Source organism: Plecotus auritus, assembly GCF_963455305.1.
Source record: "Plecotus auritus genome assembly, chromosome: 6".
NCBI lineage: Eukaryota > Metazoa > Chordata > Mammalia > Chiroptera > Vespertilionidae > Plecotus > Plecotus auritus.
In genome coordinates, this window is record NC_137773.1 from 29564123 (window position 1) to 29579082 (window position 14960).

Genomic DNA, 14960 nt, shown 5'->3' on the forward strand with positions numbered 1-14960 from the left:
AAGTGGAAGAGCCCCCCTCAACACTTCCTCCCCACCTCTCCCTCCCTCCTGGGTTCAGTATTTTGCTATCACAGCTCACACCTGAGAGATTTTCTGTGTTCATTTTCTGAAACCAGTCATCCGTATCCACCATTCTCCCTTGGTCTTAGGCTTGCAAGTTATGACCAAAATGCTGATTTGGTAGGCAGCATTTTTATGCAATTTCCCCTTTTTAACTAGCTTAGGGGACTAATTGCTTATTTTGCATTTAAGTAGTAAGCCTGGCTCAGGTCCCTTGTTTAGCCTGAAGCACGTTTGTCTCCATTACACTGCTGAAACAACCTCCTGACCTTCACTGCCTTCATCTAAATCCAAGATTAGAACTCCCACAGCTTTAGTCTGGCTCACCTCTTTTGCTTTCACTTTTCATCCATTTAAATATGTATCTTTTATTTGTGCCTTACTATGCTTTTGCTTTCCTCTTTTTATAGTTTAAATATCTCTGTAATTTATTGGAGCATAGTAAGTAAATCAAAGCAAGCACTTACTCCGCTATGATACATTTTTTGTGAAGAGCTAACACACACATTAAAATGGGATATAGTCCTGGCCTGTGTGGCTCAGTGTTAGAGCACTGGCCTGAGCACCAAAGGGTTGTGCATTCGATTCCAAGTCAAGGGCGTGTACTCGGTGCAGGTTCGATCCCACAGGGGAAGCAACCAATGTTTCTCTCCCTCCCTCCCTGCTTCCCTCCTTTCTACTTTCTCTAAAAATCAATAGAAAAAATATCCTCTGGTGAGGATAAACAAACAAAAAAACTAATTCTCAAATTGCATAGTCAATTTTCTATCATTCATCTTATTACTTAATTTTATAAGTAACTTAAACATTTTATGTGTCATAATTTTATACTAACACAATTAAAATTACTATTTTAGAAAATCTTTACTTCTTTAAATGTCCCCCAAATAAAATAGCACCCTGACACCTGACAGATGACCTCTACATTATATTTAGGAATAAATTAGGAGGTGTTTGTAATGTAAAGAAATTTGAAAACACTATTAGTAACATAAATATTGGTGTGTCTTTGCTAGTCAAAGCCTATCCTTGCCAGATAAAGCAATGTAAACCAAGAAAACACACACGATTTGGCGAGAGGCAAGCAAAATGATGTTAGAAGGCAGCACTCCTTCACCACTGAAGTGGCACTTCACACATACTCTTCACCCAATCACCTACAGTCTCCTTTTCAATGAAAGAACAATTATAAATGTGCTGGATATAAATAATTAATAATGATTTCCCAGGATTTGCCAATAGAAATCTACAAAGATATATGGGAAATAGAACTGCTAGCAATAAAGAAGGAAAGCAAGTAAGCAAACTAAGGAATTCTTTTTATGTAGGTAAATTTACTACAAAAAGTTTACCTGCGAAAATATTTCCTTTTTGTCTTCAAGTAAAGACTGAGGCGCAGATAGAAAATCCTTTTTCTCGCAGCTCTCCTGGCTGATGAGCGTGTCTGCGTAGTTGGGCTGCGGGAAGATCAGGTGACTCTTCCGCGAGTCCGCTGTGAGGGAGACCTCGTGGGAATAGGTCTGCAGGAAAGCCTGCACCCCGTCCACGCCCACAAAGTGCGAGGCAGGCAGGCCCTCCAACCGGCCTCCTGAAGCCTGGAGCAGACGTGACATGTGCCAGCGCCTCAGCCTGAGCGCCAGCAACACGATGACAAAGGCTAGAAAGACGCAGGAGACCGCAGCGACTGCCACCACCAGGTACAGCGTGAGGCTGGAGTCATCAGGGTCAGCGGAGGGCTCCAGGCTGCCCAGATCAGCCAGGACATCTGGGATGCTGTCAGCCACAGCCACTGTGAGCGTGACAGTGGCAGAGAGAGGGGGCTGGCCATGGTCCTGAACAGCCACCACCAGGCTCTGCTTGAGAGCATCTCTGTCCAGCAGGGCCCGCGCAGTGCGCACCTCTCCTGTGTGCAGCCCCACCGTGAAGAGCCCTGGCTCGCTGGCCTTGAGCAGGCGGTAGGACAGCCAGGCGTTCTGGCCTGAGTCTCTGTCCACTGCCACAACCTTGGTCACCAAGTAGCCAGGTTCTGCAGAGCGGGGGGCCAGCTCCACGCCAGTGGAACCATCGGTGGGGAGAGTGGGATACAGGATTTTGGGCGCATTGTCGTTCTGGTCCAGCAGAAATATGCTCAGGGAGGCGTTGCTGCTAAGTGGAGGGTCCCCGCTGTCATGCGCAGTCACTCTCAGTTGCAGGTCCCGAAACTGCTCATAGTCAAAAGATCGCAGCGCGTACAGGACGCCGGTGTCTGCGTTAATGGAAACATAGGAGGACAGAGGTGCCCCCTGGATGGTGTCCTCTGCCAGGGAGTAGGTAACTTGTGCATTCTCATCGCTGTCAGTGTCATGGGCTGTCACGGAGAAGATGGAGGCTCCTCTGGGGTTGTTTTCCGCTATGTACGTGGAGTAAGAGTCCTGGCTGAAGGCTGGGGGGTTGTCGTTGATATCTGTCACTTGCAATGAAATGCTCATTTCAGTAGACAGAGTTGGAGTTCCCTGATCTGTTGCTGTTACTGTGATGTTGTACTTGGAGGTAAGTTCTCTGTCCAGTGTTCTTTCTGTCACTAACCGGTAATAACTATCATCTAGCCTTTCTAATTTAAAGGGTAGATTTCCAGGAATGGAACATGTAGTATGACCATTGTCTCCCGAGTCCTGGTCATGCACACTTATAAGAGCAATTATGGTTGCAGGAGGAAAGTTTTCTGGGACCGCAGTGTTGACAGAGGTGATGGTCACTTCTGGGGCATTATCATTTACATCCAGAACTTTGATCAGCACCTTAGTTCGAGACATAAGAGCTGCACCATCCTGAGCTTGAATTTCCATTGGATACATTTTGTATTCTTCAAAATCCAAGGGTTCTTTATTTGATATTTCTCCTGTGTAAGAATCCAGTTGAAATATCTGAGTTACTCTTTGGTCTGTATTATGAAAGGAGTATGTTACTTCCCCATTGGCTCCTTCATCTGGGTCGGTGGCTTTTACTGTGAGCAGCCGCGTGCCCGGGGGCACGTTCTCCAGGACACTCACGTGGTACTGTGCTTGAGTAAATGCTGGAGGGTTGTCATTTGCATCCACAACCTGAACACGAATCCGGAGGGTTCCGGAGAGGACTGGGCTGCCCCCATCAGAGGCGGTGAGGAGGAGGTGGTGGACAGCTTCTTCTTCCCTGTCCAGGGGACTCTGCAGCACCATCTCTGGAGGTTGGGACCCGTCAGCTCCTTGCTGCACATCCAGGGAGAAATGGGGATTGGAGCTGAGCTGGTAGCTCTGGAGTGAATTAATACCCACATCAAGGTCTTGCCCAAAAGGCAGAGGAATCCTTGTACCTGGAGCAGTTAGTTCGTTCATTTTAAATTCCACTTCCTCTAACTGGAATTGGGGAGTGTTATCATTAATATCAATTATTTCCACTTCAACAGGGAAAAGCTTCATTTTATCCTCTACCAAGATGTTAAAACTCACCAGACACCGCGGGCTCTGAGCGCAGAGCTCCTCGCGATCTATCCTGCCCACTGTGACCAAGCTGCCGCTTCCAGTATTCAGAGCAAAAAGCTGCGTCCTACCTCTGGAGACGATGCGGACTCCTCGCTCCGCCAGCTCCTGGGGTTGTAGCCCTAGGTCTTTGGCGATATTGCCCACGAAGAAACCTTCGTCTGTCTCTTCTGGCACCGAGTAGCGGATCTTTCCAGCCCGGGCTTTCAACAACGGCCCCAGAAAAAGGAACAGCAGGACCAGCCCGCTATAGCCGGGCAGCTTCACCCAAATCGCCATTGCTTTCTCGCTTCAGTTTTCTCCCAGTCCGGTATCAAGCGTATTGTTCCTCTGCACTTCTGAGCCTAAATTAACTGAATTTTCAGGAGAATCCAGAGCAGAAAGTGGAACAGGAGCAGGATCTGAGCAGACTCAGGGAGACTGTTTTCAATCTGGCGGTGACGGAGGTTCTAAGAAGCTCTTTTTTTTTTTTTTTTGGTGGGGAGTGAATGCGCGCGCGTGCTGTCTGTACCTCCCAGACTGGTGAACAGCGGCGCCTAGAGTCATAACCAGTTACTGCACTGTTTTGTAATACTCTCTTCTCATTAACCTTATTGATCAAGTCTTAGTTTATTTGTCAAGGAAATAGTTAAGCATTGTACAATATATGTGTGAAAAGGAGAAACTATTTTCATTTATTTAATCATATCTAAATATTGCTAAATTGCAGCATTCAATAGAAACTCAGTGTTCCCAAGCTATGTGCTTTCCCCATTTGCTGTTCAGAGGGAATACCACAAAGGGGACAAAAATCACCCCTCCACTCTGTGGTATATTTTGAACACTTGATAACTTATCAGGCCACATAGATGATTCACTAACCTGTGAGGATGAAAAATCAAATGGAAAAACGAACCTCTAGACTTTTAAAAAATTGGTCTGTCCCATTTACTCTCCATTGTGCTTTGAATATTTATCAGAAACCTTGGCATTTTTGAAGAATATGTTTTAACCCAGCCTCATTTTTTTGTATTTTTTCTGAATTGTTTATGTATTATGTGGATTTAAAAAGATCTCTAATGTGAGTTTTTAAAAAGACCTTTGTTCAACAAAAGGTAATATATTTTGAATAAAATAATATCGGGCTCTTGGAATTACACTGGGAAAATGTCATATGAATTTCTAATTTAGACTTTGAATTTAAGAGATATAAGAGGTAGTGATATTATTCTTCAAAACTGAAAAGGGCTGCATCTTTATTTTTAGAAAGGCTATTAAGGATAATATGCATTCTCCTTTCTATTATTGCACACTCAATAATTTCTCCAAGAGAAGTTGGTGTTCTTAAATAGCAGGATTTTTAGACTACGTTGTCTTCCTTCTTTTACATATTGCAAAATTAGTAAAAGGTTACTAACTAAAATGTCTCAAGCTTAGAGTGATGTATTTATCTTTACCCAAAAGTTAGGGAATAATGTTTTCTGCATTCCAGAGTTTGACATTTTCAGAAACAAATTGGGCCAGATGTTGGCAGCCAACCCTTGGACACCATAACTCAGGGGAGTCTAGAAAATGAGGAAATAAAGGAAACAATCAAAAGTCACAAGAATATTTCTTGGAAGGAGAATTTCTGGTCCTGTATAACAAAATCTACAGTTTCTCAGCTTCTCAAAGGCAAGTATATGGAGCTCAAGGGCAGAGTCTTAAAGGTACAGTGAACTTTCTTCAATATTGCAAGGAAAGAACTCTTCAGCAGGAAACACAATTTTTCAGAACATACATTAATAGGCACAAATCTTTCCCCAAATGAATTGTCCAGGTTAAGGGGGCAAATAAAAATATAAAGACTAGCAAGTAAACTTGTAGAGCTCCCTTTGTTCACCAACAAGAAAAAAAAACACAAGCAGAATTTATTTATAACAGGATGATATTTATGAAATAAAAGTGTTAAAACTTACACATATACATTTGAATCCAATGTAATATTTTAGGCTTCATTGCTGGCACTACAGAGACTCTCCAGTTGAAGGACATTTCCTGAATTAACTTGAAATTAAGATTTTGCAATATCTGAAGCCACACAGATTGTAGGAACAGGACAAATTGCTCTCACTGAAGTGAGAGCAACTCTACATCCAGGTGTGGACCAGAGACCAGGCTGAAAGCAGGGCTGGAGGAGCTTTGCAGGCGCAGGACGATGGCCAGTCACTGGAGGAGAGAGGGCACCAAGATCACGCCAAGGCCAGGTAAAACTGTAGCTCTGCCTGAGGTCTGGCAGCAATGCCTGCAAACTGTAGGCAAAGACCAGGTGCAGCATGCTGTCTATCACCATTGTGTAGGGCAGCCTTGGAGAGCAGCATCTCTGTCACCCATAGAACCACAATGCACATTCCCTCTTGTGCATCCCTAGGTTGAAGAGTTGGAGTTGGTGGTCTGAAACATGTAATAGTACAGCCAGGCATCGTGCCCAAGTCGGTGTCCACCTTGGTGACCAGATAGCCAGGCCACACAGCCTGCATTGAAGAGGGCTGTGACTTCTAGCTGCAGCTCCTGGCGTAGCATTCTCTGAGCATTTTCACCATTGGTCCACCAGTTCAGACAGGATCTGGATGACACTGAACCCAGCTAAACCCTGGTCATGAGCCCGAAAAGTCAGCTCAAAGGTAGGCTGCAGTGAATACCATTGTGTTCTGTGCTCACCCACACAGGTCAGATAATAGCACCAACAGCGCTGCTGATAGGTGGCTGTTCTGGAAGAAATAGGAGACACGTAGAGCCCCAAATCTGAGTTGTAAGCACTAACATGTGTGATGGAGGCTCTGGGTGGGTGTTCCCAGTCTCCTGAATCATATTGGAGACCTATTGGAAAACCAGAGTGTTTTTGTTGATGTTGGTTATATGCAAGATGATATTTGTGCTCGAAGAGGACAGCTTGTCCTTGTCTATGAGTCTGTTGGTGACATTGTACTTCAGAGTCTGCTCCCAGTTTAGAATTCCTTCTGCCAGTAGCTCACAAAGAATTACACAGTAACTTTTAGAGGTGAATTGTTTGCCATGTATTTATTACTCGCTACAGTATCTTTCACTTCTCCAATTAGGCAAGGTCTCGGAGTCCTGCATTTTTGGTTAGGGCAACGACACTTCTTGCCTCTAATATAATTAGACACACCCAGCTGCAAGTCACCTGCACTGCATTACAGTTCTCAACTTCTATTTCAGCCAGGTTTCTGAAATGGCTCCTTAAACTGCTGCCAGTCTTCTCTTCTACCTCATGATCTAGCTGTCGCTCTTTAAAGTCAAAGATAGTGTTGTCGCTATTGAACACTAGACATATTCTGTATGCCCTTTGAGACTGTGTGGAAAGTGTAGGAAAACTCTACCTTAAGGGTGTCATCTAGGTCAGCGGGGATCACCTGAAGAATGCAGAGAGGAGGTGGAGGGCAGGTTCTCCTGAAGGCGGACACTGCTGTACTCCTTGTGGCTCAGTATGGGAGGACTGGCATTGGCACCCAAGACCCACATTTTGCCATGAGCTGTTCTGTCCCCTCCCCACCAATAAGTGCTGGCAGCTCTGCTCTTCTGGTCCATATTTTTTCCAATTAGCAAGCATTGCCCTAATGCTTTCTTTTACTTCTAGGGGCGGGGAGGTAGTTATTGAAACTGATCTGATTAATTCTTAGAGAATTACTTGCAGCATCCAAATCTACTGTAGTTTAGGAGTAAACTTTGCTTCCATTAAGATATTTTCTAGACTTTTCAAAACAAAACGTCGGCGCTGAAAGCCATATTTATATCCAGGATGAATATGTTTCTATGAAAAGCAAATTCATAGGGTTTCCAGTGAAGGTTGGAAATTCAAAGGGCTTAGGGACTTCCTTTGATCTGTCCTGTCGTTCTCAATTTCCTCCCTGCTCTCTTCCTTGGCGGTAAAAGAAAGGCTTCTCAGCACTCACCCATGGTTATGGTCACTGAGACGCAGAACTTTGGCAAGATTCCCCAGTTTTAAACCTTTGGCCATTGCTTCCAGATCTCCTAGTGGATCTGCTGCGTAATTCAGTAGGCTGAACAAAGAAAGCAGAAAAGGAAACAGCGCTTCCTGCACTCCCCGCGCTTTCTCTGCGGGGGGGGGGGGGGGCGGGGGGAGGGGAGGACTTCTTTCTATGTCTTCTCAATGCTGCTTCTCAGATCCGAATACATCACTACGGTTGCTCCGGATTACAAAAGGTGTGCTAGAAAGAAAAATCAGGATGATTAAACGTTCCTTACCCAGATATTTGGAACAGATTGCAGGAAAGATGGCACGCAGAGTTCGCTCCGGATGTGTTTCTCCAAAGTCTGCCGGGATCCTGCGTCAGCGTCGCCAGTGGATTGCTTTGCTTCACTCCACCCACGGATTGGCCGACAGCGGCACCCAGAGGCCCAGACCTGTATCTATTTTCATTTCTAAAAGTCCTAGCAGGAGACTGCTTTTGCTTTATTTCCAGGACTTATTTTTAGGATACCAATTGGTTTAGTACAAAGGCTGCAAGTCGTTATTTCTTCTTGACAAAATATCAATAATATGATCTTTCCACAAAATTTAAATCAAACGTTTTAACTTATTAAAATGCATAGCGACTTAAAATAAGAATTCTTACAGAATTTTCCCTCTTGACATTTCCTTTTAAAGATGATATACCATTGAAGCTTCTTTTCCTGAAAAAAACTTTTTACTCGAGAAATTATCCACTGTGAAAAGAATTTCACATTGCAAAAAAAAATAGAATTTTCACTGTAAATTCTATAATAAAAAATAAATTTTCACTATAAAAAAGTAGGAAATACTGATAAAAATGTAAAATCACCAGCAACTGCATTATATAATTTATGATTTAAAGAATTTATATTCTATGCCTATTCATACTTTAAATATAGTATATATGCATACTTTTTTTCTTTTTTATTGTGGTAAAATATACCTGACTTAAAATTTACCATTGTAACCATTTTAAGTGTACATTTCAATGGTATTAAATACATTCATAATGTTGTGCAACCATCACTACAATCCATTTCCATAATTATTTTCATCATATAAAACTGAAACCTACACCCATTAAATGATACTTCTTTATTCTCCCTTCTTTCCATCCTCAGGCAAACACCATTCTACTTTCTGTCTTAGTGATTTTGATGACTAAAAATACCTAATATAAGTGGAATCATACAGCAATCTTTTTGTGACTGGTTTATTTTACATAGCATAGTACCCTCAAGGTTCATCCATGTTGGGGCATATGTCAGAAATTCCTTCCTTTTTAAGGTTGAATAATATTCCATTGTATGTAAATACCACATTTTGTTTATCTATTCATCTGTTGATAGACATTTATGTTACTTAAAACTTTTAGCTATTGTGAATAATGCTGCTAAGAACATGGGTGTACAAATATCTCTTCAAGACTCTGCTTTCAATTCTGTTGGAAACTGCTGGCTCATATGGTAATTCTATTTTTAAGTTTTTGAGGAACCACCACACTGTTTTCCACAGTGGCTATACCATTTTACATTCCCACCAACAGGGCACAAGGATTTCAATTACTCCACATCCTTGCCAACATTTGTTATTTTCTGTTTTTCAATAGTAGCCATTCTAATGGGTGTGAGGTGTTATTTTGTTGTTGTTTTGATTTGCATTTTCCCAATGATTAGCGATGATGAGGAAGATCTTTCATGTGCTTATTGGCCATTTATAATACTTAAGGAATTACATATGTAATATTATAATCCTTCAAGTAATTTGTTCTTTCATGGATATAATTGGTTGCCTCTGTAGACTGAATATCTGTGTGTCCACCGCCCCTCTCCCCCAATTCATATGTTGAAACCTAATACCCAGTGTGATGGTATTTGAAGGTAAAGCTTTTGGGAAGTGATTAGGTCATAAGGGTGGAGTCAAGAATAGTATGAATGCCCTTGTAAAAGAGGTTGCAGAGAGCCTCCGTACAACTTTCACCATATAAGATTACAGTGTAAAGACTGCTGTCTATGAATATGGAAGCCTGTCCTCACCAGACACCAAATCTGCCAGTGTCTTTATCTTGGACTTCTCAGACTCCAGAACTGGGAAATAAATTTCTGTTATTTGCAAGCCACTTGATTTATGGTATTTTGTTATAGCAGCCCAAATGGACTAAGACAGTTGCCCATGCCCGCTCCTTTCTTCTAACACTTTATTTATAGTTTAGGGGCCCAGTCTCTGAATACCTAAGGTGAAGCTGAAGCTATTCATAGCTGCAGTAGGTTCTGAGAGATCCAAACCAATAATGATAATCTCATTCTACTTGTCAATGTTTAGTTAGGAATATGGGCTTAAAATAAAAGCTTAGGGCAAGGTTTCTCAGCCTTAATATGACTTTGAGACAGATAACTGTTGTGGGTGATAAATGTACTGTATATTGTAGAATATATAGCAGCATTCTTAGCCTCTACCCTCTAGATTCCAGTAGACTCCACCCCCATAGTTGTAACAATCAAAAATGTCTTCAGACATTACCAAACATCACCTTTGACCCACCATATTATAGAACACATTATAGAACAAAGAGAACAAATGTAGAATTATCTTAAAGAGCATAATTTCAACTTCAAACTTAACATTAAAAAAGCAAACTGGTGTCAGGTCATTTTAATTCCTCCCATGATATACAGTCTACCTAAAACAAAGAGGACATATTCACACACACTATTAATAAACCTCTCTGCTCACAACAATTAGCACTGTCCTTGACTAGAGAGGAAATGTATATGAATGACTCTATCTCATTTTAAAATAACAAAGAATGTGTTTTCTCTCACAAATTATCATAGAAGTTAGATTATATTTATGTTCCTTCTAGATGGATGGATTGGTTCATTTCATTAGCAAATATTTTCTGTATATCTCCCATGTTTTTGGTGCTAGGTTCTGGTACATGATGAGCAAGACAGAAGACTCCTGATTATCATGGAGCTTCCAGTATGGGATAAGAGAAGCAATTAAAACACAGAAATAAAGTGAATTTTTGAAATGTTAATCACATTTTTAAAAAATCCTCACCCAAGAATATTTTTTCCCATCAACTTTAGAGAGTGGAAGGGAGGGGGGGGGGAGGAGAAAGGGACATCATGTGAGAGAGACACATTGATTGGTTGCTTCCTGCATGCACCAGACAGGGGCAGGGATAGAACCTGCAACCCAGATAAGTGCCCTTGACTGGGAATGGAACCTGACACCTTTAGTGCACGGGCTGTCGCTCTAACCACTTAGCAACACCAGCCAGGACTATTAATCACATTTTTAAGAGCATTCTCTTAAATTTAGACGTAGTGGTTAATATTTTACAGGATAGAAATGGAATTTTTAATGACCTTGATGCTCTACCAAACTGATCCCATTAAAAAATAAATGGAAATGAGTAGAAATAAGTGGAAAGTGTTACATAATGAGGCTTAAATATTATACAAGTTGATGAGTACCTAATTACATACAGAAGAGACAAGCAGAAAACAGTTATCAAAATAGTAGAGGTGGAATGAACAAAAATCCTAACTAACTTAAAAATTACTGGCAAGTGAGTGGCAGGAAATAATACTTCAATTATATTCTACCTCAATCAGACCATTTGTCTGTCAGACAACTCTGTCTAAAATGAACACGTGCTTCTAGAAGAACACTTACTTGTTTACATTTGTATCTATATCAAACACTAAAAAGAGGAATCACCCGTGTTCCCTTGGGATCCTACAAAACAGATCCTTGAGGCATGGGTCCACTCCATTCATTTTCATAATCAATGTTATGACAGAATTACATGGTGAGCAGCATGTCCTCTTCACTCCACTGATTTGCAAACTTTGAAATGCACTGCACAGTTAGTCATAAATTCTTCTCTCAGCTCCCAAGTGGATATTATACCCTGGAGAACATCCGAGATGTTTCTAAAAGCAAAGACGCTTTCCACATGGATGCCCTGTATCCGACAATCACCCGGAAGCCTAGGAGATAGCCGGCCCCACGGCGATCCGATAAAAGTTCTGGCTTAGCGGCGGGACGAGGGGCGGGTGTGGGAGGATCTATGTCTTTTTTGGAACGGTGTCTAAATATAAACAATAACTCCTTAAGTTATTCCCTTCGTAGAAAGCCAAGTTCTCGCGAGAAGACAGTATTACGCCAGCTAGCATAGTTGCGCCTGCGCGCTCTGAGGCAGCCCGCACTTCCGCCTGAATCGCGCTGTCACTCAAAGCCGTCTCCCGCCCCGCGCGGTGACGTAGCGCTTTCTTCTCCGCTTGTCTGCAGCACCGGACGGAGGTCTGCGGAGCCGCAGAGCCGCGGCGCTGCCGAGTCTGGCGCTTAGAGCGGCGCATCTCAGCGAGATTTCGCGCTGCCCTCCCTGGACCATTCACTGGTAATCAGTACCAGGTCGCTTTGCCAAGAGTCCGGAGGAACAAAGGAATCTGGAGATACGGTCGGCTCCCAGCCGCTTGCTCCAAGTGGCTTCCTCTTCCGCTCGCTCCGAACCGGAGAAGCTGGGTTTATAATCGTCACTGGATTGTAAGTATCCGAGGCGAAGAGAGCTCACTGTGCCCCGCTTTTTGACTACCTTTGTTCCGGATAAATGTGGATTGGGAGTGTCAGCTGGGGCCGTAACTTTCTGTGATGCAAATCATTCTGCAGAAGCCACCATTTGCTTTCCTGCTCGCTAGCTTTCTGCATTGTCCGGCAGCGGCATCTAGAGGTGGAAACTTGGAATTGCAGCTAATATATTTAAATGGACCTAACTGAATAAGCCAGTGTCAGTAACAACTTATTCAGTCACAGCATATTTAAAAAGACTTGGTGCTTAATTTAAAATTAAGAAAATAGACGCTTAGCTGCTGTAATACTTAAATATTTCATTTCATAACAAACTGGTCTTCCTAACTGTTGCAGTAGCTGGAACTTTTTAGTGCAACAAGTGGCTATTAGAGAAGTGAGTCACAAAGAAAGAAAGATGAGTAAGAGCAAAGATGATGCTCCTCATGAACTAGAGAGCCAGTTTATCTTACGTCTACCTCCAGAATATGCCTCTACTGTGAGGCGGGCAGTACAGTCTGGCCATGTCAATCTGAAGGACAGACTGACAATAGAGTTACACCCGGATGGGCGCCATGGAATTGTCAGAGTGGACCGGGTCCCGCTGGCCTCAAAACTGGTAGATCTGCCTTGTGTTATGGAAAGTTTGAAAACCATTGATAAAAAAACCTTTTACAAGACAGCTGATATCTGTCAGATGCTTGTATCCACAGTTGATGGTGATCTCTATCCTCCAGTGGAGGAACCAGTTGCAGCTGCTGCAACTGCTGCAGCTGCTGCTGCTGCTGCTGATCCCAAAGCAAGCAAAAAAAAGGATAAGGACAAAGAGAAAAAGTTTATATGGAACCATGGAATCACTCTGCCTCTAAAAAATGTCAGAAAGAGAAGGTTCCGGAAGACAGCAAAGAAGAAATATATTGAATCTCCAGATGTGGAAAAAGAAGTGAAGCGTTTGCTGAGTACAGATGCTGAAGCTGTCAGTACTCGTTGGGAAATAATTGCTGAGGATGAAACAAAAGAAACAGAAAATCAAGGCCTTGATATCTCTTCTCCAGGAATGTCAGGCCACAGGCAAGGCCATGACTCATTAGAACATGATGAGCTTCGGGAGATTTTCAATGACCTCAGCAGCAGCAGTGAAGATGAAGATGAGACACAGCATCAAGATGAGGAAGATATAAACATCATTGACACTGAAGAAGATCTGGAAAGACAGCTACAGGACAAGCTAAATACATCAGATGAACAGCACCAAGAAAATGAGGGGACCAATCAGCTGGTTATGGGAATTCAGAAACAGATTGATAACTTAAAAGGCAAGCTCCAAGAGACCCAGGATAGGGCAAAACGACAGGAAGACCTCATCATGAAAGTGGAAAACCTGGCCCTCAAGAACAGATTTCAGGCTGTGCTGGATGAACTCAAACAAAAGGAAGACCGAGAAAAGGAGCAGCTCAGCTCTTTGCAAGAAGAGCTAGAATCACTCCTAGAAAAGTAAGAAGAGTTTTGATACTTAATGTCATTCTGTAGAGTGGTCAGCATTGGGAGAAAAATTTTGGCTTCATCACCTGGACTAAATATAACTTTGCAGTAATTCCCAATTCCTCTGCTGCCTTCTATTGAATTTGTCTTATAGACAACTATAAATGTGAATTTCTATTTCATTTGTCTCTCAGAACTTGGCTAGGTGTTTATCCTGTAGAAAGTAGTAATGTATGACAGAAAAATGTAGAAAAGTTGTAAGATTATTGGAATTAACAGTTCAACTTTAGTAATCACAACTTCACTGCCAGACTTTGCTGCTGTTTCTCCATTTGCCAGAAGCTGCTATTGCTAGTTTGTGAAGCCATCTGAGATCAGGAAGAAAAGTAGTCTAGAGGCAGTGAAGCTAATTTGTATATATTTTCCCATGCAGTAGTTATTTTTCTATATGTACAGTTGCAAATCATTTTATAAAGTTTAACACAATAAATAAAAACTAGTTTTTACCTCATAATGTGTCTTGTTCTTTTAGGGGTAGTTGGTGTCAGATCCTCTTGTGAAATGGTCTGTTGGTGGGGTTTAGTGACTGAGCAATTTGATCCTGTTTTGTAGGGAAAGAAGCTGTTATGTTGGGTTTTAAGAAAAAGATAATTAAAGTAGGTGCAAACAAATTGGGAAATGTCATCTTTGCATTTTGTTAAACTTCTAATCCACCTGCTCCATTTGGAGGTTAAGAAATACTAGGTACAGAACCTTCCTAAATTACCCTAATTTTTGTACATGAAGGTCTTTTTTCATGCTTTTGTGTGTTTAAAGCAGTACACTCACCTGCTTAATATATTAGGAACAAAATAAAGTGAGCTCTTTCAGATACTGTTGAAAGAATCATTCCATTGAGTTGGATTAAGATTATATTTCTAAATATTTTCCACTTAATTTCTGTAATTACTTAATACTAGAGGCCTGGTGCATGAAATACGTGCACAGGGAGGGGGGTGTCCCTCGGCCGAGCCTGCACCCTCTCCAATCTGGGACCCCTCGAGGGATGTCCGACTGCCCATTTAGGCCCGATCTCAGTAGGATCGGGCCTAAATGGGCAGTCGGACATCCCTCTCACAATCCAGGACTGCTGGCTCCCAATTGCTTGCCTGCCTACCTTCCTGATTGCCCCTAACCGCTTCTGCCTGCCAGCCTGATCACCCCCTAACCACTCCCCTGACAGCCTGATTGATGCCTAACTGCTCCCCTGCAAGCCCGATTACCCCTAACTGCCCTCCCTTGCAGGCCTGGTCCCCCCCAACTGCCCTCCCCTGCAGGCCTGGTCCCTCCCAACTGCCCTACCCTGCAGGTCC

The 14960-nt window shown here is 42.5% G+C and overlaps 2 protein-coding genes across 3 annotated transcripts in view; one reads left to right on the top strand and one right to left on the bottom strand.

Annotated features, from left to right (window-relative positions):
• The window catches only part of LOC308250372 (protocadherin gamma-C4), a gene marked incomplete at its 5' end in the record, with an annotated part of 563663 nt that overhangs the window by 161524 nt on the left and 387179 nt on the right, over window positions 1-14960 (bottom strand). Inside the window, one exon of one of the 2 annotated variants that reach the window (XM_080672930.1) lies at window positions 1413-3833. The exons of the other annotated variant lie outside the window; for it this stretch is intronic. Within the exon in view, the coding sequence (XP_080529056.1) occupies window positions 1413-3833 (2421 nt within the window). Of the gene's footprint in view, window positions 1-1412; window positions 3834-14960 lie in introns of those variants that run through there. 2 annotated transcript variants of the gene reach the window in all.
• On the top strand, window positions 11833-14122 carry TAF7 (TATA-box binding protein associated factor 7). The gene has a single exon (XM_080672959.1). The coding sequence runs from the start codon at window positions 12545-12547 to the stop codon at window positions 13622-13624; it is 1080 nt and encodes a 359-aa protein (XP_080529085.1). The 5' UTR covers window positions 11833-12544; the 3' UTR covers window positions 13625-14122.